At 43.9% G+C, this 22,379-nt stretch overlaps 1 protein-coding gene across 7 annotated transcripts in view; it reads left to right on the top strand.

The window, feature by feature from the left end:
• The window catches only part of DGKB (diacylglycerol kinase beta), an 849,394-nt gene that overhangs the window by 468,205 nt on the left and 358,810 nt on the right, over nucleotides 1–22,379 (top strand). For all 7 annotated transcript variants that reach the window (XM_068235094.1, XM_068235095.1, XM_068235097.1 and 4 more), the window contains 4 exons: nucleotides 1,498–1,572; nucleotides 5,456–5,541; nucleotides 6,141–6,230; nucleotides 16,825–16,985. In XM_068235094.1, coding sequence (XP_068091195.1) covers nucleotides 1,498–1,572; nucleotides 5,456–5,541; nucleotides 6,141–6,230; nucleotides 16,825–16,985 — 412 coding nt within the window. The remainder of the gene's footprint in view (nucleotides 1–1,497; nucleotides 1,573–5,455; nucleotides 5,542–6,140; nucleotides 6,231–16,824; nucleotides 16,986–22,379) is intronic.

Raw genomic sequence — 22,379 nt, 5'->3', positions numbered from 1 at the left:
TGTTCAGGGTATGTTGAAGAGAACTGTGGGAACAAGGGAAAACAAATAAAAAAAACCTTTTAGTTTAAAAAAAAAAGTTCTTGAAAAAATCCTCAAGAATGTTCCCTCTGGTCTCAGTCCTCACCGTCTCATACTTGAAGTCCTCTTTCTATTAGTATGGCCATGAAGTCCTCGTGATTGTCTTCATTTTTTAACATCCATGTACCCTATGAGCATCTAGTCACAGCAACGGTAAGAGGTTATTGGCCCTATCTATGAATGTTGGCCCCCTTACCTTCCCATAGAGCAAAGTACAGAATTGGGCAGGACTGACACACGTTTTAGAATACATGGTTGAATGATCTTGACCACCATCACACAGATAAAAACAAGAAACACCAAGAGCCCCAATAGTGTAATATGTACTGGTAAATGGTTACTAGATAGAGTAAATATTAATACTCACAAACCAGGGTTACCATTAGGCAACCACTGTAAAGGCAGGTGGGGAGATTTTCCTGACCCCACTCAGGAATAAAAAGTCGTTCTCTGTAGATGAAAAAAAAGGGGCTTTAACCCTCCACCCAGGGTGGACTCAATATTATGCAGGAGAACAGAGGCGCCAAAAGGATAAAAGGAAGCTAAATGAGCTTAAAAAAAGGTGCCTGGCTCTTCTACTGACCCCATGTGTTATTGCTCCGTTGTTATTGCCTGATGAAGCGGGATCAAACCTGCGAAACGCGTTGCATATTTGGAGTTCATAAATAAAATATATTGACTGTCTTTATTACAGTCGTTGTGTGTCTACTTGGAGGAGGTAAGTCCACCACTACCTCCTCTATTTACTAAGAATTGGGTTTTTTAAGCTCATTTAGCTTCCTTTTATCCTTTTGGCGCCACTGTTCTCCTGCATCACACCAGAGATGTTTCGAATAGACCCACTAGAAATGGAGGAAGCAGAGGAACGGTGAAACAAGTCCACATGTATACTGTGCATATTTTAACTGTGTATTTGGTTGTTTGTTTCAACTTCAATGTTAACTGGAATAATGCAGTATAATTATGGAGATAGATCAAACATTTACCGTTATAATATAACGTTTGCAGATCGGCGCGTTTCTTTCCTCTCTATACACTCAGCTTAAAGCATAACTTACTTATATGTATCTGATTTAGTGTTAAAACACTTTGTTTGCCTCTCCACAAATATTATCAATATACCCAATTTTAAAACACATTATTTAATAAATGCATCGAGAATGTGATCAACAGGGAGTTCTCAGTTTTATTTTACTATGTGATTATGAAAAACATTTTTCACTCTCACAATTTCCATCACATTAATGAATTATTTAACAGGGGTTGAGAAATAAAAAAAAAAAATTCAATATTAACAGAGATTAACAAATATATTCAGGGTAAGTATTCCGTCTTTATTATGCTATAAAATGACGATAGGTTTGTTTTGTCATTCTATAAACTACTTGTAAGTTTTCGCTTATTATTTTTCATCTGCAGGATACATCAGAAATTTCAGTACCTTTTAAATCCAAGACAGGTTTATAGTCTTGCTGGGATTGGACCGATGCCAGGGTAAGATCCTTTGCTTAACAAATATGTTTATATTTATTTACGTTTTCTGCTAGCCTACGTTACGGGCAATATTTTTTTCCCCCTTTTACACTGGCTGCTAAAATTAATATTTTAAATGTGTAATCTAATTTAACGTTCACTTTGTGAAACTGAGTTATTATATTTTTTATGTAAGTATCCTTTTTTTTCTGGCGAATATCCGCTCTGATAGAGTGATTCATCTCTAGATTCCTGGCCATTTCAAACATTTATGAATGACATAATTGAATATTTAATAAAGTAAGAGTGGTATCTGTTTTTCAGCATTTTTAGTGTATCGATTAAATCTGTAAGTTCTGAGTTTGTTTAAAGTGGAACAATAATAATGATAATGATATTAAAAAATAAATATAATTATTAAAAGCATACTAGGGCAGAATGGTCTTCCCCTTCCCCCATCGTGCAATTATGGTTGCTCACATTTGTCACCTACACACCTTTCTCGTTTTTCGTGCATAACTGTGTAATATTCTGGTTAAAGGGGAACTTCAGCCTAAACAAACATACTGTCATTAAGTTACATTAGTTATAATAATTAGAATAGAAAGGTAATATATTCTCTTACCCACCCTGTTTTAAAAGAACAGGCAAATGTTTGTGATTCATGGGGGCTGCCATCTTTGTCATGGGGGCAGCCATCTTTTTGGTTGAAAGGAGGTGACAGGGAGCATGAGACACAGTTCTAACTGTTCTGTGTCTTGATCACCCCTCCCAGCTGCGTGCGCTAGGCTTCAAATCTCAAGTTCAAATTAAAAAAAAAAAAAAAGAATTTGCACCAAAACAGCAGAATGAGAACAACAACATCAGAAATCCCATCATGCTTTGCACAGCATCAGGGGAAAAATGCCCGGGCAGTTTTCTTCTGTGCAGCTAAAAATGAGGCTTGTATAAGAGAAACAAAGTGCTGATGCTGTGAAACTGTTTCTTGCCTAACTGCTTCAAACTTTTATTTATATACAGTATATTCTGCAGCTATGTCAGGGATGTCGAACTCCAGTCCTCAAAGGCCAAGGTCCTTGCACTTTTTGGCACAGATCAAATGAATACTGAATCAGAAAAGGTGTGCTTCATTAAAGTGGATCCGAGATGAACTTTTACTCATTGCATAATTGTGTTCCTTTCATATAGTTTATAGGGCATTCCTCAAGCCAAATACTTTTTTGTTTTAATACTCTAATTCCCTATAAACTATCAAGCCACACCCACAGGTTTTCAGAGAGCCAAAGCCTTTTCAGACAGTAGCAAGGGCTCATGGGAGCTCAGTCTGGGCAGGAGGAGGGGGAAGTATTACTAGCAAGAGATTTCAGAGGCAGAGGGGAGGAGGAGGGGGGATTTTTTTTTTCACAGGCTGAGTGCTCAAGATACAGATAAGCCTGCCTCTGTGTAATGTTTACAAACAACATGGCTGCTCTCATTGTATCACAAGAAATATTCATATTCTATTAAAGCTGTTTGCAGCTAGATTTTCTGTGTAAACCATCTAAACTTTAGATAAGACATATAGACAAGTTACTTGTTATAGTTAGTTTTTCATCTCGGATCCGCTTTAAGTGGAACACATTTTTTTATTTCTCAGTCCATCCTAAACACTGGCATGGATATGGACCTCGAGGACTGGAGTTCAACACTTGTGAGCTATGTAGTGCAATCCATCTGGAATGTTTGTGCTGATACTTGCTATGAACATGCTTTGACGAGGTAGGCGAAAATACGTTAGTGGATTCCGTAAAAGTATTCTTGTATAACTTTCACAAATTACTCAAAATTAAGATTATCTACAAAATTTGCAATTATGATCAGAATCATCACTGCAAAATCACAGGAAAAACTATGAAAGCAAAATTAAGCATTATGATCAGCACTATTAGTAAAATTTGTAATGTAATGTGATGCTTAACCACCTAAGGACCCCCTAGTGACCAGGCCATTTTCACTAATTAGGTCACTGCAGCTTTAAGGCGTCGCTGCAAGGCCATACAACTCAGCACACAAGTGATCCCCCCCTTTTCTGCCCAGCAACAGAGCTTTCAGCCAGGGGCGTAACTAGACATCACTGGGCCCCCCCCCACCCCCCTCGCTTTCTGCACAGGAAAACTGAGGACCAATGTGTTTTCCCCATGCAGATAAAAACACTTAGACTTAAAGGAAACGTCAGGCAATCTATGCTACCCCCAGATCTACTTACCCGGGGCTTCCTCCAGCCCCTTGCAGCTGACCAGTCCCTCATCGCAGCTCTGCTCCCAGTACATACATACACACACAGCTGTATTATGTTACTACATGAGAGCACATGCTATATGGAGAAACAACAATGACATGCTGAACATACGATATAGTATCAATGTAACTTTGGCAAAACATTCAGAATGTCACTGATTGATACTGTTATTACAAGAACTTAGACTCAGGATGAGACAAAAAGCTCTTAATGAAGCAGCAACAGTAAGACATCAATCTCCACTCCACTGTGTTGTAAAAGTAATCAGAGCCATAAGGTCACTAGACTGTGTGTGATAAGAATCTAGGAATCCTTTCGGAGTGATTGCTGAAAAGGGAAAGTCTACAACTTTTTTTCAAAACGCGACTCCTTTGTTTGTAAGGTTGTACATGAAGTCATCAGAACTTTGCAGCAGTGATAAACAGATGTTTTTTTACGACCCCTAGGGAGCAGGGACAGTGTAAAAATTCCAAAGTGTGTATGAGTCCTTATCTGTATTGTGGACACATGCAGTCAATATAACAATGGTGCAGAGCAGAATACGTTTTTTCTCTCCATGCCCTTAGCTGTCAGTCTCTCAAACTTTTCCCCCCACGGGCCCCCTGTGGCTTCTGGGCCTCCCTGTGGAGGCATCCCTTGCAGGGTCTATTGTTACGCCCCTGCTTTCAGCAAGTGTGATCTCCTGTAAAACACGCCCCCAGGACTGGACGTAGATCGGCGTGAGGCGGTCCTGGGGCTGCCGCCGCATCCACGTCAGTTGGCATGGAGCGAACTTTAAGTAGTTAAGGGAAAAGCCAGAACTACTCTTAAAGTAGTATGAATCTCTTCATTTCTTCTTTGTTCTAAAAGTTTATTTATAGCCTAATGCTGGGTACACACGTTACGTTTTTACCACCCGATCGTTTTTCCCGCTCGATTCTGCACCCGATTCACTTATGTTCGCTCGTTTTTCTTATCTTTTTCCATTCACGTCTATGAGAAATCGAACGCAGAATTGATCGGAAGGAATATTGGACATGACAGGAATTATCTATTAGATCCATCTATCGAGCGGAAAAATGTAACGTGTATACCCAGCCTTAAACTTACTAACAGAAAAAGATTGATAGCAGAACAGCATTCAAACAGTTAAACACAGCACTTTCTTCTTCAGTAGGAAGCTTGCTGCCAGAGTTGGATCCAAACTCAAGTGATAACATTATGATAATGTTATCTTGTTTATGTTAGCTTATCAGCTATACAGCTACTATTCATAAACAATGATGTGCAGTGTTTTAGTTTCCACAGATAGCAGAAGGTAAAAACAGCAGAGAGCTCTCACTGGGTACATTAGAAGTATATAAATACAGCAGCTATCCAATAAAATGCAATGGCAGCTTTCAGAGCAGAAAAACTGTACTTTGGGACCTTGTAATTTGTAAATGGACACGGATACTTGTTCAAAAAAACACATATAATAACTGTATGAGTAATACAAAGTAGGAAAACATATTTTTACTGATTATTATGTCATAGTTTTATCCCACTTTAAAGTTGCAAAAGAAAATTAAGAGATGAAAAACCTGTGAAAATGTTTATTTTGAACTAACCAGCAATTCAGCTTCTTAAATCTCTTTTAACCACCAGACTGAACTTCTTCCGGGATGTCCCAGACTTCAGAGTTCTTGCGTGTGGCGGTGACGGAACAGTTGGCTGGATTCTTGATTGTATAGGTAAGAAATCTGCATAGTGTTTTCAAAGATGGCAAAATATCTTGTCTTTCTATTTGTCGTAATGTTGGGCTTACTGTTCAAGGTAGAATGGGGAGCATGGAAGCATGCAAAAAATTTAGAGGACAATCACAGCTTATCGCCTTATTTAAAATTTGAGTGGTAGTAGGCGACCATACTGGGGGGGTGGGGAGTGCTAGGGTCAGGCAACAGATAGGAAGAGTTTGTTGGTGGGTGGTTAGAGTTAGGCATCAGATAGGAAGTTTGTGTGTGTGGGGGGGGGAATTATGCGTCAGATAGGAAGTTTGTTGTGGATGGAGTTTAGGGTTAGGCATCAGGTTGGGAGTTTATAGGGGAGGAGGAGTTAGAGTTAGGTGTCAGGAAGGAAGTTTGTGGGGGGGAGGAGTTAGGTGCCGGATTGGGGGAGGGTTCTGTGTGCGAGTAGGATTTAGTTTAGCCATAGTAATATATCTGTATTTAATACTAATATTTCCAATATACAAGAATTTCTGGACGCCCACATTCCCATGCACCTTTTTTTCAATAAATGCGTAAATACCTGCTGTCCGTGATTTAAAAACGTTTTATTCTTCTCTTAACAGATAAAGCCAATTTGTCCAAACAGCCTCCAGTGGCGATCCTACCTCTCGGTACCGGCAATGATCTGGCAAGATGCTTGAGGTGGGGAGGAGGTAAAAAATATATCTTTTTATTCATCGTTCTAGAATGATTGTGCATTTTCAGCGTCATCAATGAAAATTATTTTTTTTCTTCTTTGTCTTACTAAAAAACATTTTTGTGTGTTTGGGAAGTCGAACAACCTGATGGTGGGAAAAAACGGAGATGGTCAATGAAATGATAATGCTTCCGGCTTGCATACAAATAGAATAAAATTAATAATAATGGTACTATTTGTATAGAGCGTTTCTCCTGTTGGAATCAAAGCACTTGAGGGCTCTAGCCAATAAACTGAATACTCATCTCACAAAGCAGGAAGAAGGATCGAGCGACATCTCCCTGTCAACAAGCGTTCCACGATCCATCCTCCTTCTGCCGGGTACACGCGACATCACACGACAGGCGCTAATGGGAAGTCAAACGATCGCGGCTCTTTGCGCAGAGTAGTCAGGGATCTTAAAGGAGTTATCAGGCAAATAAAAGAAAATAAGCGCTACTTACCCGGGGCTTCCTCCAGCCCCAAGCTCCCAGCATGCCCCTCACCGCAGCTCTCCCTTCAGCCGTTCACGGCAGCTCCGTCCCGGTCCCCGGCGATGACGTCAGGCCGACCTCCAGCGCCATCGGCGCTGTCAATCACCGCCACGTGGGCCGGAGCGGACTGCGCAGGTGCAGTAGTTCTGGAGGTCGCCCTGACGTCATCGCCGGGGATGGAGCTGCGGCGAACGGCTGAAGGGAGAGCTGGGAGCTTGGGGCTGGAGGAAGCCCCGTGTAAGTAACACTTATTTCCTTTTATTTGCCTGATAACTCCTTTAAAGATCCAATCAGCCATATCGGCGTGTGATACTAAAACAACATTTGCGTGATTATGCACCTGTATCCATGTTGTGAGATCACGAAAATGATCACCAAAGTATCACTGGTCTTCGGAAAAATCATGTCGTGGGTACGGGCCTTAAAGTGAACCAGAGACGAAGCACCCTCATGTATTTTACCATATATATCAGTGGGAACGTTAGAGAAAACACCTACCCTGCTCTCTGTTTCATCCTTCACTGCTCAACCTGCTTGTTACCAGCCCTGATAAAATCCCTGACTGAGCATTCAGTCTGACTTTGCTCAGGAATCATTATAGCTGAGTCTGTCTTCTCTGGTGTCTTTTCAAGCCCAAGCCTGCCCCCTTCTGGCTCTGCTATAATGACAGCTATAATGATTCCTGAGCGAAGCCAGGCTGAATGCTCAGTTGGGGATTTTATCAGGGCTGCTAACAAGCAGGCTGAGCAGTGAAGGATGAAACAGAGAGCAGGGTCGGTGTTTTCTCTGATATATTTGGTAAAATACATGAGGGTGCTTCATCTCTGGTTCAGTTTAAGGCTGTGCTCCATAGGCCACCCTGCAGTGTTAGGGAGTTTTGCCCAATGACTCCTTACTGACCCTAGCCAGAATTTAAACCCTGGCTTCCCATGTCAAAGATGGTGCCCTTAACCAATTCACTATCTAATGTAAATTGTGTGCAGCTGGGTCAATCAAAAACCTAATGAAGGATGTCTGATTTGCCCAGTTCTAAGCTGCATACAATTTGCATTGAATTTGTGTGCATGTCAGAATTATTGGAATCTCATTGACCATCTCAGCAGATGAATGGAGGGCCTCACCTTTCTCTGATGTCTTAAAGAGAACCCGAGGTGGGATTTAATTATATTAGTGGGGCACAGAGGCTGGTTGTGCACACTAACACCAGCCTCTGTTGCCCTATGGTGTGCCTCCAGGACCCCCCTGCGATTTGCTGTCCCCTCCGCCGTGCTAGCGACACACAGCGTGTCGCCAGCACAATATTTACCTATGCGGTGTCTGTTAGCGCCGCTCCCCCGCCTCCACCGTATCGGCGCTACCCGCCCGCGTCCCTTCCCTCCAATCAGCAGGAGGGAAGGGTAGCGACGATACAGAGGAGGCGGGGGAGCGGCGCTGACAGAGACGGCAAGGTAAACATTGTGCTGGCGACACGCTGTGTGTCACTAGCACGGCGGAAGGGATAGCGGCGCGCAGGGGGGTCCTGGGGGCACACCATAGGGCAACAGAGGCTGGTGATAGTGTGCACAACCAGCCTCTGTGCCCCACTAATATAATTAAATCCCAGCTCGGGTTCTCTTTAACCCCGGTGCACACCTTTGGTTATTGAATGGCCAATCACTGACCAATGTTACTAGCTCCGTGTAGTAGGACAGTTTACCTACGCAATCTGCTCATAGTATTCAAAATATGTCTTGATTCAAAGAAGAAGAAAAAATAGTATTCAAAATCTGTTGACCCTCATACTGCATGGAGGTGGTAAAATTGGCCAATCATTGGCCAATCAAAATTAAAGATGTGTACCAGGTCTTACTCTTCTCACCTTCAGATCTGGGGTTGTAGGTCTTCTTGAACACCATGAGGTGGAATCACTAAGTTGCACTGCTGTAGCAGCGCAGCTTAATGACAGCAGCGAGTATAATAATCTCCTGCGCACGCTATGCAGCCTTAGTGTGCGCAGATAAATTACGCTCGGCTCAGGTAGTTTAACCTTTTGGGGACCGCCTCTATTATGCCACACTTGTGGCTGTTCAACCCTGACGCGGCATAGGATCTATACTGCCTGCCGTTTCCGCTCCCCTCGCCATCGCATATGGCTTCTGATCACGTGATCACTATGATTGCCGGCTGATGATTATGATCACTAGTAAGAGCTGCGGCGGTAGGGGGGTGGGAAAGAGGATCCACTCACCTCCCTGACGTTCCCCTGGCAATCCCCTGGTATCCCCGCTTGCTCTGACGTCAGCGCTGAGTCCCGGCTTGATGACGTCATCAAGCCGCAAGTCAGAACTGAGAGTCTGTATGAGCAGGCATGCCGGCCGGAGTGGAGGGGTCTACTGCTACTCATCGCTGGAGCCTGGGAGGTGAGTAAAGGCTGCCAGCTACATGGGGGACACCTGGCCACACCGGGGACACAGCCCAGCTAGCCCCAGCAGGGATGCTGCCCGACTACCCCCCCCCCCCCACACACACACGTTCCCCCATGCAAAAAACGCCTGGTCCTTAAGGGGGGGGTTAGGCTGCCGGTCCCAAAAGGGTTAAAGAGTGCTTCATTACACTTAACGAGCGCTCCACTGAACCCACCCAGAGCCCGGTGGGTCCAGTAGCTTCAAAGTTCGATATTCTTGCACTTTGATTGGCCCTGTAGGCTGCCTGTCACTTGACAGTCAGGCTATTTGGGCCAATCAAAGTGCAGGAATCTCGTGCAGCTTAGTGAATCAACCTCATAGAAAAGAATCTGAATGTCATCAAAGCTCCCTGCAGATAATTCCTCTTCAGCAGCTGCGTCAGTTTCGAGATGATGAGAATCCCAGCAGACTAAAGCGTGGTACACACCTTCCATTTTGATTGGCCAATCAATGGCCAATTTTACCACCTGTGTTAGATTGTCAATTTATTAATATATTCACCCTAATTTTTATCATAGTTGGGGAAAAATTGAACATATGTGTGTGGTACATTAGTCATATTTTTGAAATAACAGTTGAAAAGATATCCCGCTGCACCAAATGGTTGAGTAATAGTAGAACATCCTTTATTCGTTATTCCGACATCACATAGTACAAAAAAAAAAGCTAATATCTTTCAAATGTTACAATCAGAAAAAATGATTGCAATTCTTGACTTGAACATATATTTAAAAAATTGGTGTGTGGCCACCTTTACTCTGCCTCTCTGGTCCGATTTCAAACAACCAGAGGGGAAAAAATGTCTCAATGGGTGGGGAGGGAAGGGGTCAAAAACTACCATATATACTCAGCTATAAGTCTAGAAATGTAGGTCTAACTTACTAAATAAAAAGTATAGGGTACGACTTATACACGAGTCACGGGCAACACTGAGTAATGTGTGTACTAATACTTGAGTCAATAAAAATTCCAGCTTAAAGGACAACCGAGGTGACATGTAACATAATGAGAAAGACATGTGTATGTACAGTGCTAGGCACGCAAATAATTAGGCTGTGTTCCTTTTTTTCTTTTTCTGCCTGAAAGAGTTAAGCTTCAGGTATGCAAGTGACAGTGTCTTTCCGGGTCGGGACCGGGTCAGACTGGGTCAGACTATAGCATAACCCTCACTGATAATTACAGCCATACAACACTTTCCTGTCAGTAAATGGCTTATGAGAGCAGGAAAGAGAGAAAAAGGGTCAATAATTCACAGATTTGAGCTCTGCAATACTTCAATGAAGGGGCTCGATTCACAAAGCGGTGATAACCCAGTTAGAGACTTTAGGCATGATAACCATTGCACCACGCTGGTGAAAAGCCAGTTTAGGCGTGATAAGTTTAGGTGTGATAAGTTTAGGTGTGATAAGTTTAGGCATGCTAAGTTTAGATAAGTGTAGATAGCGTGCAAAGTCCCGCACGCAAAGCAGCACCATTAAACTCTATGCGAAGTGCACCAGACTTTGCTAGCGCAAAACTTTTGATCAGCTGTGCACTGCAGTGCTAACGCAGTTGGTGCTTAAACTTATCATGCCTAAACTTATCACACCTAAACTTATCATGCCTAAACTTATCACACCTAAACTTATCACACCTAAACTTATCATGCCTAAACTGAGTTTAGGCGTGATAAAGGGCTTTTCACCAGCGTGCTAACTATTAGCACCGCTTTGTGAATCAGGCCCAATGAAACAGTAAAAACTTAAAAACTAGATTTAAATATAAAATAAAGCTGTGGAATATATATATATATATATATATATATATATAAAAAAAGTCATTTTTTGGAGAAGGGAGATAGATACAATTATTTTTCTCATCAGTTTATTTTCACCTCAGATGTCCTTTAAGAGGGTCAACTGACTTATACACGAGGTAGACTTACTGGGCCTGATTCACAAAGCGGTGCTAACAGTTAGCACGCTGGTGAAAAGCCCTTTATCACGCCTAAACTCAGTTTAGGGGCCTGATTCACAAAGCGGTGCTAACAGTTAGCACCCTGGTGAAAAGCCCTTTATCATGCCTAAACTCAGTTTAGGCATGATAAGTTTAGGGGCCTGATTCACAAAGCGGTGCTAACAGTTAGCACCCTGGTGAAAAGCCCTTTATCATGCCTAAACTCACTTTAGGCATGATAAGTTTAGGTGTGATAAGTTTAGGTGTGATAAGTTTAGGCATGATAAGTTTAGGTGTGATAAGTTTAGGCATGATAAGTTTAAGCACCAACTGCGTTAGCACCGCAGTGCACAGCTGATCAAAAGTTTTACGCTAGCAAAGACTGGTGCACTTCGTATAAAGTTTAATGGCGCTGCTTTGCGTGCAGGACTTTGCAAGCGATCTAAACTTATCTAAACTTAGCATGCCTAAACTTATCACACCTAAACTTATCATGCCTAAACTTATCACGCCTAAACTGGCTTTTCACCAGCATGGTGCAATGGTTATCATGCCTAAAGTCTTTTAGGCATGCTAACTGGGTTAGCACCGCTTTGTGAATCGAGCCCAAGGCATGATAACCATTGCACCACTCTGGTGAAAAGCCAGTTTAGGTGTGATAAGTTTAGGCATGATAAGTTTAGGTGTGATAAGTTTAGGCATGCTAAGTTTAGATAAGTTTAGATTGCTTGCAAAGTCCCGCACGCAAAGCAGCGCCATTAAACTTTATACGAAGTGCACCAGTCTTTGCTAGCGCAAAACTTTTGATCAGCTGTGCACTGCGGTGCTAACGCAGTTGGCGCTTAAACTTATCATGCCTAAACTTATCACACCTAAACTTATCATGCCTAAACTTATCACACCTAGGGCTCGATTCACAAAGCGGTGCTAACCCAGTTAGCATGCCTAAAAGACTTTAGGCATGATAACCATTGCACCATGCTGGTGAAAAGCCAGTTTAGGCGTGATAAGTTTAGGTGTGATAAGTTTAGGTGTGATAAGTTTAGGCATGATAAGTTTAGATAAGTTTAGATCGCTTGCAAAGTCCCGCACGCAAAGCAGCGCCATTAAACTTTATACGAAGTGCACCAGTCTTTGCTAGAGTAAAACTTTTGATCAGCTGTGCACTGCGGTGCTAACGCAGTTGGCGCTTAAACTTAGCATGCCTAAACTTATCACACCTAAACTTATCATGCCTAAACTTATCACACCTAAACTTATCACACCTAAACTTATCATGCCTAAACTGAGTTTAGGCATGATGAAAGGCTTTTCACCAGGGTGCTAACTGTTAGCACCGCTTTGTGAATCAGGCCCCAGGGGCTCGATTCACCAAGCGGTGCTAACCCAGTTATCACGCCTAAAGGACTTTAGGCGTGATGACCTCTTCACCACTGAGTTAGCACCGTTTTTGGCTGCACTTCGCGCGAAGTTATCGCGCGCAAAGTTTTGCGCGCGCACCCGCACAGGCGCGCGCGCAAAGTCCCATAGGGTTTAATGGGCGCATCGCGCGAAGTGAGGGGCGCTTCGCGCGCACGCACGCGGGAGCGCGCGCAAAACTTTACGCGCGGAAACTTCGCGCGAAGCCCTTCTTATCATGCCTAAAGTGACTTTAGGCGTGAAGAGGGCCTTTTCACCACGGTGCTAACACTTTGCACCGCTTGGTAAATCGAGCCCCAGGTGTGATAAGTTTAGGCATGATAAGTTTAGGTGTGATAAGTTTAGGCATGATAAGTTTAAGCGCCAACTGCGTTAGCACCGCAGTGCACAGCTGATCAAAAGTTTTACGCTAGCAAAGTCTGGTGCACTTCGTATAAAGTTTAATGGCGCTGCTTTGCGTGCGGGACTTTGCAAGCGATCTAAACTTATCTAAACTTAGCATGCCTAAACTTATCACACCTAAACTTATCATGCCTAAACTTATCACACCTAAACTGGCTTTTCACCAGAGTGGTGCAATGGTTATCATGCCTAAAGTCTTTTAGGCGTGATAACTGAGTTATCACTGCTTTGTGAATCGAGCCCCAGGGGCTCGTTTCACCAAGCGGTGCAAAGTGTTAGCACCGTGGTGAAAAGGCCCTTATCACGCCTAAAGTCACTTTAGGCATGATAAGAAGAAACTCGCGCGAAGCTCCCATTAAGCCCTATGGGACTTTGCGCGCGCTCTCACGCGCGTACGCGCGAACGCGCGTACGCGCGGTAACTTCGCGCGAAGAGCAGGAAAAATCGGTGATAACTCAGTGGTGAAAAGGTTATCACGCCTAAAGTCTTTTAGGCGTGATAACTGGGTTATCACCGCTTTGTGAATCGAGCCCCAGGTGTAATAAGTTTAGGCATGATGGGCTTGATTCACAAAGCGGTGCTAACCCAGTTAGCACGCCTAAAAGACTTTAGGCATGATAACCATTGCACCATGCTGGTGAAAAGCCAGTTTAGGCGTGATAAGTTTAGGTGTGATAAGTTTAGGCATGCTAAGTTTAAGCGCCAACTGCGTTAGCACCGCAGTGCACAGCTGATCAAAAGTTTTACGCTAGCAAAGACTGGTGCACTTTGTATAAAGTTTAATGGCGCTGCTTTGCGTGCGGGACTTTGCAAGCGATCTAAACTTATCTAAACTTAGCATGCCTAAACTTATCACACCTAAACTTATCACACCTAAACTTATCACGCCTAAACTGGCTTTTCACCAGAGTGGTGCAATGGTTATCATGCCTAAAGTCTTTTAGGCATGCTAACTGGGTTAGCACCGCTTTGTGAATCGAGCCCTTAAACTTATCACGCCTAAACTGGCTTTTCACCAGCGTGATGCAATGGTTATCATGCCTAGGGCCTGATTCACAAAGCGGTGCTAACAGTTAGCACGCTGGTGAAAAGCCCTTTATCATGCCTAGGGCTCGATTCACCAAGCGGTGCAAAGTGTTAGCACCGTGGTGAAAAGGCCCTTATCACGCCTAAAGTCCCTTTAGGCATGATAAGAAGAAACTCGCGCGAAGTTGCCGCGCGTACGCGCGTACGCGCGTACGCGCGTAAGTGCGCGCGCAACACCCGACGCTTCGCGCGAAGCTCCCATTAAGCCCTATGGGACTTTGCGCGCGCTCTCGCGCGCGTACGCGCGAACGCGCTTACGCGCGGTAACTTCGCGCGAAGAGCAGGAAAAATCGGTGATAACTCAGTGGTGAAAAGGTCATCACGCCTAAAGTCTTTTAGGCGTGATAACTGGGTTATCACCGCTTTGTGAATCGAGGCCCTAAACTTATCATGCCTAAACTGAGTTTAGGCATGATAAAGGGCTTTTCACCAGCGTGCTAACTGTTAGCACCGCTTTGTGAATCAGGCCCCTAAACTCAGTTTAGGCATGATAAGTTTAAGGGCTCGATTCACAAAGCGGTGCTAACCCAGTTAGCATGCCTAAAAGACTTTAGGCATGATAACCATTGCACCATGCTGGTGAAAAGCCAGTTTAGGCGTGATAAGTTTAGGTGTGATAAGTTTAGGTGTGATAAGTTTAGGCATGCTAAGTTTAGATAAGTTTAGATCGCTTGCAAAGTCCCGCACGCAAAGCAGCGCCATTAAACTTTATACAAAGTGCACCAGTCTTTGCTAGCGTAAAACTTTTGATCAGCTGAGCACTGCGGTGCTAACGCAGTTGGCGCTTAAACTTAGCATGCCTAAACTTATCACACCTAAATTTATCATGCCTAAACTTATCACACCTAAACTTATCACACCTAAACTTATCATGCCTAAACTGAGTTTAGGCATGATAAAGGGCTTTTCACCAGCGTGCTAACTGTTAGCACCGCTTTGTGAATCAAGCCCTAGGTGTGGTAAGTTTAGGTGTGATAAGTTTAGGCATGATAAGTTTAGGTGTGATAAGTTTAGGCATGATAAGTTTAAGCACGAACTGGGTTAGCACCGCTGTGCACAGCTGATCAAAAGTTTTGCGCTAGCAAAGTCTGGTGCACTTCGTATAGGGCTCGATTTACTAAGCGGTGCAAAGTGTTAGCACCGTGGTGAAAAGGCCCTCTTCACGCCTAAAGTCACTTTAGGCATGATAAGAAGGGCTTCGCGCGAAGTTTCCGCGCGTAAAGTTTTGCGCGCGCTCCCGCGTGCGTGCGCGCGAAGCGCCCCGCACTTCGCGCGATGCGCCCATTAAACCCTATGGGACTTTGCGCGCGCGCCTGTGCGGGTGCGCGCGCAAAACTTTACGCGCGATAACTTCGCGCGAAGTGCAGGCAAAAACGGTGCTAACTCAGTGGTGAAGAGGTCATCACGCCTAAAGTCCTTTAGGCGTGATAACTGGGTTAGCACCGCTTGGTGAATCGAGCCCATAAAGTTTAATGGCGCTGCTTTGCGTGCGGGACTTTGCACGCTATCTACACTTATCTAAACTTAGCATGCCTAAACTTATCACACCTAGGCCTCGATTCACAAAGCGGTGATAACCCAGTTATCACGCCTAAAAGACTTTAGGCGTGATGACCTTTTCATCACTGAGTTATCACCGATTTTTCCTGCTCTTCGCGCGAAGTTACCGCGCGTAAGCGCGTTCGCGCGTACGCGCGTGAGAGCGCGCGCAAAGTCCCATAGGGCTTAATGGGAGCTTCGCGCGAAGCGTCGGGTGTTGCGCGCGCACTTACGCGCGTACGCGCGGCAACTTCGCGCGAGTTTCTTCTTATCATGCCTAAAGTGACTTTAGGCGTGATAAGGGCCTTTTCACCACGGTGCTAACACTTTGCACCGCTTGGTGAATCGAGCCCCTAAACTTATCACACCTAAACTTATCACGCCTAAACTGGCTTTTCACCAGTGTGGTGCAAAGGCTATCATGCCTAAAGTCTTTTAGGCGTGATAACTGAGTTATCACCGCTTTGTGAATCAGGCCCCTAAGGGGCTTGATTCACAAAGCGGTGCAAAGTGTTTGCACGCCAGTGAAAAGCCCCTTATCACGCCTAAACTCACTTTAGGCGTGATAAGAAGAAACTCGCGCGAAGTTACCGCGCGTACGCGCGTACGCGCGTGAGTGCGCGCGCAATAACCGACGCTTCGCGCGAAGCTCCCATTAAACCCATTAAACCCGCGTACGCGCGGTAACTTCGCGCGAAGAGCAGGAAAAAGCGGTGATAACTCAGTGGTGAAAAGGTCATCACGCCTAAAGTCTTTTAGGCGTGATAACTGGGTTATCACCGCTTTGTGAATCGAGGCCAAAGTCTCTAACTGGGTTAGCACCGCTTTGTGAATCGAGCCCATCATGCCTAAACTTATCACACCTAAATTTATCATGCCTAAACTGAGTTTAGACGCATAGGTGAGCTGAGCTGCACATGTAATTACTTAAGGTACAGCTGAATTGAGAGGGATATGGAGGCTGCCATGTCACTGTAATTCAAATCAGCTCAGCTGAGCTGTACAACTGACTACTAGTTGGGATTCACTAAAACTTTCATTATAACTATATTATGGTAAAAACAAAACAAAAAGAAAAATCGAACAAAACAAAAAAACAAGCATTAATTACACCTTTCTGCTGGAAGATGTTACCATAAATTCCGCTCCATGGGTCCACTTTACGTACATTGGTCATTTTACTCCCACACAGCAATAACGTTAAAGGCAGAAGTACATCATTTCCTCTACTTTTTCTTTTGACCGGCTTCAGGTTACGAAGGAGAGAACCTGCTGAAGTCTCTCAAAGACATCGAGAATGGAACTGTAGTTCTGCTGGACCGATGGAAGATTGAGGTCATCCCGAATGATAAGGATGAGAAAGGAGACCCAGTGCCTTACTCCATCATCAACAATTACTTTTCTATTGGAGTGGTAAGAAATGTTTTCATCATTATCTTCATTAGAACAAAGACATCTTTGGCCCTCCTTGGGCAGCCTTTGGAATTGTGTCCTTCGAGAACTTCCAAAGACGAGTGGAGAGCCATACTGTGCAAGTCTGCCCTTGTGCATGTGCAGTATGGATGCGCCCATTTTTGAAACACTCCAAGGAGTCCCAAACTCCTCAGAGTGCTTCCGAAAATGGCTGCATCCACACTGCGCTTGCCCGAAAGAAAACTTGCAGGTGCACAATACATATTTACACATCGTGGGGACATAAGTACTCACAGAAACTGCCAATTTTGAATGGGGGACAGCAGAGGAACTAGGAGACAAAGAAAGGACCGGAAAGGCTCTGTAGCAGTGATGGCTAACCTTGGCACTCTAGCTGTGACAAAAATACAAATCCCATCATGTCGCTGCCTCCCCGAGTTATGCTTAGAGCTGTCAGAGTATTGCATTGCCTCATGGGACTTGTAGTTCCACTACAGCTGGAGTGCCAAGGTTAGCCATCACTGCTCTATAGGATCCAGAGTCTTACCTCTACATAAGTGTGTATCTTTTTTTTCAGGTTGCTTCAGGGTAAAGCAAATGTATAAAATAAGCTTGATAGGTTCATTGCATGTATAGTGGTGAGTAGCAATAAGCTCTTGACTGCTTCTTGTTTGTATCCAGTGGTTTTTCTAATCCATGTTCCAAATCTCTGATTGGCGTGCATGGGCACAGGACGTCTGTCCTCTGCATTTGTCTTCCTCAGTGTATGATGTGATTGACTGTTGGTTCCCTTCCACTGTTTGTTCAGAAGCTGGTCTTCTTCAAGGTGAAATTCACTGGAAAGTACAGGAGCCCAGCATTAACCCTTCTCATTTTTCCAACTTGACACACTGAGGAAGGACAGCACATGAAACATGTTGTGATTGTAAGTCTGCTTGGTTGTAAGAAAAGGTTGTGGTAAATATAGGTATTATTATTAACATTAAAATAGTTTTTTTTTTTTGATGATGCAGAGGCACCCCTCTGCTGCCTCTTGTCATTCGTGCAGGCTGGGATAGCCATAATGTGGAGCTCAGACCGTGTGGGGCTCAACCCCCTAATCTACACCAGCCCGCAAGGTCCATGAAAGAGACGGCAAAGGGGCGGCAAAGCCTCACCCTTTCCCTAGAGCCCCTGTCTCTACCACGGACAAGGGGCTCTCCCCCACCTAGGTGAAATGGATATAGGGGTACTGAAATACACCCTTACCCATTTCCAGAAAGCATTATAAAGAATTAAAAACACAACCATGGAAAAAAGTTCTTTAAATACTTACCTTTAGTTAATGCCACGCCAATATCCTTGGAAATGTGCCACCTCTCGATATGTTGATTGAAGATCCCCGACGTGAGACCACCAGCACTTGCACATGTCACAGACCAATGGGAATCCTTGGTTATTTTACTAACACCTAACCTAACCCTTTTATCACACAAGTCCTTCCTCTACCAATGCCTAACCCCAACTTCCCCCTATCCACCCATATCCTCCTCTGCCTGACGCTAAATCTGCTGTAACAACACTAAACCTAGCCTGATCCTTCCAGGAGCCCTCGGTGTACTGACGCGTAACCCTAACCAACCCTTCCTCCCTCACCATAAAATTTGCAGTGCCTTCACTACTTGTTCTACTGCCCTTGATGTCCGACACCAAAATTATTTTGTCAACCTTTGCTATAGCCAGACACCGACAATAGCCTCAATTCCGCATGTACTGCTGGAGTTCAGGAACTCCAGCTCCCAAATTACCTGGTAGGCGCTGGCATAACTGCTATAGCAGTCTATGCTGCACCCACTTTACCAGGTGGCTGCTGGCGTCCATATGACCTGCTTCGCAAGTTACTGGCCCTTCATCAGGTGTTTTCATTGACAAGGTTCGGAAGCCACACCCACTCCCACCCACGCCTTGCCTCTTCCTACACTTGTCCCCCTATCACAGCCACACCCCTTCCTCTCCTGACATCCTTGCCCGACTTTTCTACCAGTACTGAGACCAGAACGCTGAATTCTGATTTGACCATGGAAATACAGCAGAGCTCAGTAGAGCTACATTTCTGACTACTATACATTCCTTCCACTTAGGGAGGCAGTGATACACCACAGGGTCACTTTAACTTTTTTTCCATTAAAGGAAAAATAAAAAAAATATTATTTTACATGTGAGTCGCATGATTACATTCGCCTGGCAAAGTTTTCGGTTTAATGAGCGAATTGCAAATCTTGAGAATTCTCCTTACCTGTCCCACTAATAAAAAAAAAGTTTCTCTCTCGCAACCTACGGTATGTACCGCTGGCGCGTTGCTGAAAGCACGGGCAATATTAATACCTCCTGCATAACATATTAAAGTGTCAAATGCAAAATGAGACCCCGAGGTCTCATTTGCACTAGAGAATGCTTTTTCAAAGGCGATACAAAGCCCATGACCCAATTCCCCATCTCACATCATCGCCATGTTTTATCTTAATAGACATGAGGATAAATGCCAATTACGCACCGCGTGAAAATAGCTCTGTCTTCCCATTTTTGTATTTTTGTCTCACTATGCAGATTACAACCTGGATTTAAAAGCTTACTTAACATTTTGCGAAAAGCCGTAGTAAGGGAATATTGAAAAAGGCTTCCCTTTGTTCATATCTTATTACCAGAAAGTAGGGGCATCGTTACGTACTAACAGCCAATTGTAAAATAGGCCAGAGGGACGCTTTACGGGCCTTCACAGATGCGTGGCTCCCTTTAAGTGCGAAAACGTAGGTCATCTATTTGTACAAGATGTACATTCATTCTTTTCCCCCTTTAATCTTCATTAATTGTTTTATTGTTTGTTTTATTGTTACCCTTTACAGCCGTGATGTAGCCAGAAACGGGTGGATGGCAGCCACATGCTAGGAATCTATCCCTTCCTGGGTAGAAATTGGTTGGATAGTCAATTTCCTTCAACCTTGTGCCTCCCCCCCCCCCCCCAATCTGATTTAACATCGATTTTCTCAAAAATCTATAAGGTCTTTTTTAAATGTTCTTCTTTTTTTCCTCTTGTTCCCACTCTTCTGCTTAACACACCCTGAAAATTTGGTGTTTCTAGCACCTACGGGAGCTTTGCTATTAAATCGGAATATAACCCAGAATTTCTTCTTTGCTCTAAAAGATTATTTACAGCATATAATATACTAACACAATGTTTTTTTTTTTTAGTAAAACAGCATTCAAAGGGTTACATCACAGGACTGACTCTTTCTTCTGCAGGGAGGACCCGCATCCGAACTGCTTATAAGCTTATCTTGTGTACACATTCTTTACTTGATACATTTATGTAAACATTCTTTGGCTGTGCAGGACTTCAGCTGATGAGTGCTGAAGTGAAAAACAGATCAGAAATAACTGCTGGCAGCATTTACAACAGAATGACAACAGTTATAAATAAAATGCACCAGCTGCTTTCAAAGTAAATTAACTGAACTTTGGGAAGTTATAATATCTAAATGAATATTAATACTTGTGCACAAAAGCAAATATGGTAATTGTGTGGGTTATAAAAAGTAGGAAAACACATTTTTGTTGAAAATTTTGTCAGAGTTTTAAACCGCTTCAACCGCTAAAGTCGGCGACCCTTGACTGCAATGTAAAATGCAAAAAATCTGCATTAAGGACATGCAGTAATTTTATGACAATCAGAAGACTCAGAATGAATAAACCAATCAGAGAATGGAGATTTAGGCGGAAATTTCTAAATTGGCTTATTCATTCTGAGTCTTCTGATTGGCTTAAAATTACCGCATATCGGTAATGCAGATTTTCCGCATTTTACATTACAGTCAATGGACGCCGACTTTAGCGGTTAATAGCAAAGCCCCCGTGGGTGCTAGAAACATCAGATTTTCAGGGTATATTAAACAGAAGAGTGGGAATAAGAGGAAAACAATCTTTCAAAAAGACCTTGTAGTTTTTGAGAACATCAATGTTAAAGTCGGTGAAAATTTCCAGCAAAAATCCTCCTACTGCACTTGTATTACCGATTTCCGGAATTTTCGGAATGCAATTTCCGATTGGAAATGTGGAATCCGAACGAGCGTCCCTACTGGTTTGTAATTACACCACCAGTGGCCTGGATGTCCAATCGGAAGCATGCAAAGCCTATCTTTGGTGGCTATCAATATTTCAGGAATGGGAGTGTGAAGGGGGGGGGGGGGGGGGGTTACTGGAATGGACATTTCACAAAAATATCCACACACCAAGCTATTTTGGGCATTGTGGTTGACCAACGAGGGGCTAGTCAGTTGTCACAGTCCCTCGGAGATCTTCCCACCGCCGTAATGTGTCGCAATGTCATTGGAAATAAAAGAATCATAAGACAGAGTCGGCATGATGAGAATTGAAGAAGAAAAAGCACACTGAAGGAAATGTCCTGCAATCTTGTGTAATTATTATCGTATCTAATATAAATGAGAAAATGTAGGTTTTAAATTTGTGCGCCGTGAAATATGGCGCAGGAAAGGGGATGGGGGCCCATTCAGCCAGAGCTGGGATATGGGATAATAAAATGCCGAGAGTGTCTTAATCACTCAGCGCTATTAAACATTCATAGGAAATCATTAATACCATTGCTGTTACGGAGTATGTCATTCAGAGCTCTGTCTACAATGAGCCTCCCGTCCTCAGATCCTCACCCAACCCACCTCGTCATTAACCCTTACAGCTGCACATCTGCTTAAAGGGGGACTCCAAACAGAATATCCTCCAAGCACATCCTTTGTTTCTTTGATTAGGGGCACCTATACCTGGCAACCTGTACTGGAGGCATCTATGCCTTACTACCTATACTGGGGGCACCTATAGCTGGCTACCTATACTGAGGCACCTATATGTGGCTAACCTATACTAGGGGCACCTATACCTGGCTACCTATACTGGGGGCACCAATACCTGGCTACCTATACTGGCGGCACCTATACCCGGCTACCTATACTGAGGGCACCTATAGCTGGCTAACCTATAGAGGAAGCACCTATACCAGGCTATCTATTCTAGGGGAAACTATACCTGGATACCTATACTGGGGGCGCTTATACCTGGTTACCTACACTAGGGGCACCTATACCTGGCTACCTATATTGGGGTCACCTATACCTGGCTTCCTATACTGAGGCACCTATAGCTTACTACCTATATACTGGGGCACCCATAGCTGGCTCCCTATCCTGGGGGCACCAATACCTGGCTACCTATACTGAGGGCACCTATGCATGGCTAACCTATACAGGAAGCACCTATACCAGGCTACCTATTCTAGGGTAAACTCTACTTGGCTACCTATACTGGGGGCACTTAAACCTGGCTACCTATACTGGGGGCATCTATGCC

Source organism: Hyperolius riggenbachi, chromosome 5, assembly GCF_040937935.1.
Source record: "Hyperolius riggenbachi isolate aHypRig1 chromosome 5, aHypRig1.pri, whole genome shotgun sequence".
NCBI lineage: Eukaryota > Metazoa > Chordata > Amphibia > Anura > Hyperoliidae > Hyperolius > Hyperolius riggenbachi.
The sequence above is the reverse complement of the archived record's forward strand: the minus strand, read 5'-3'. Positions and strand labels throughout refer to the sequence as shown.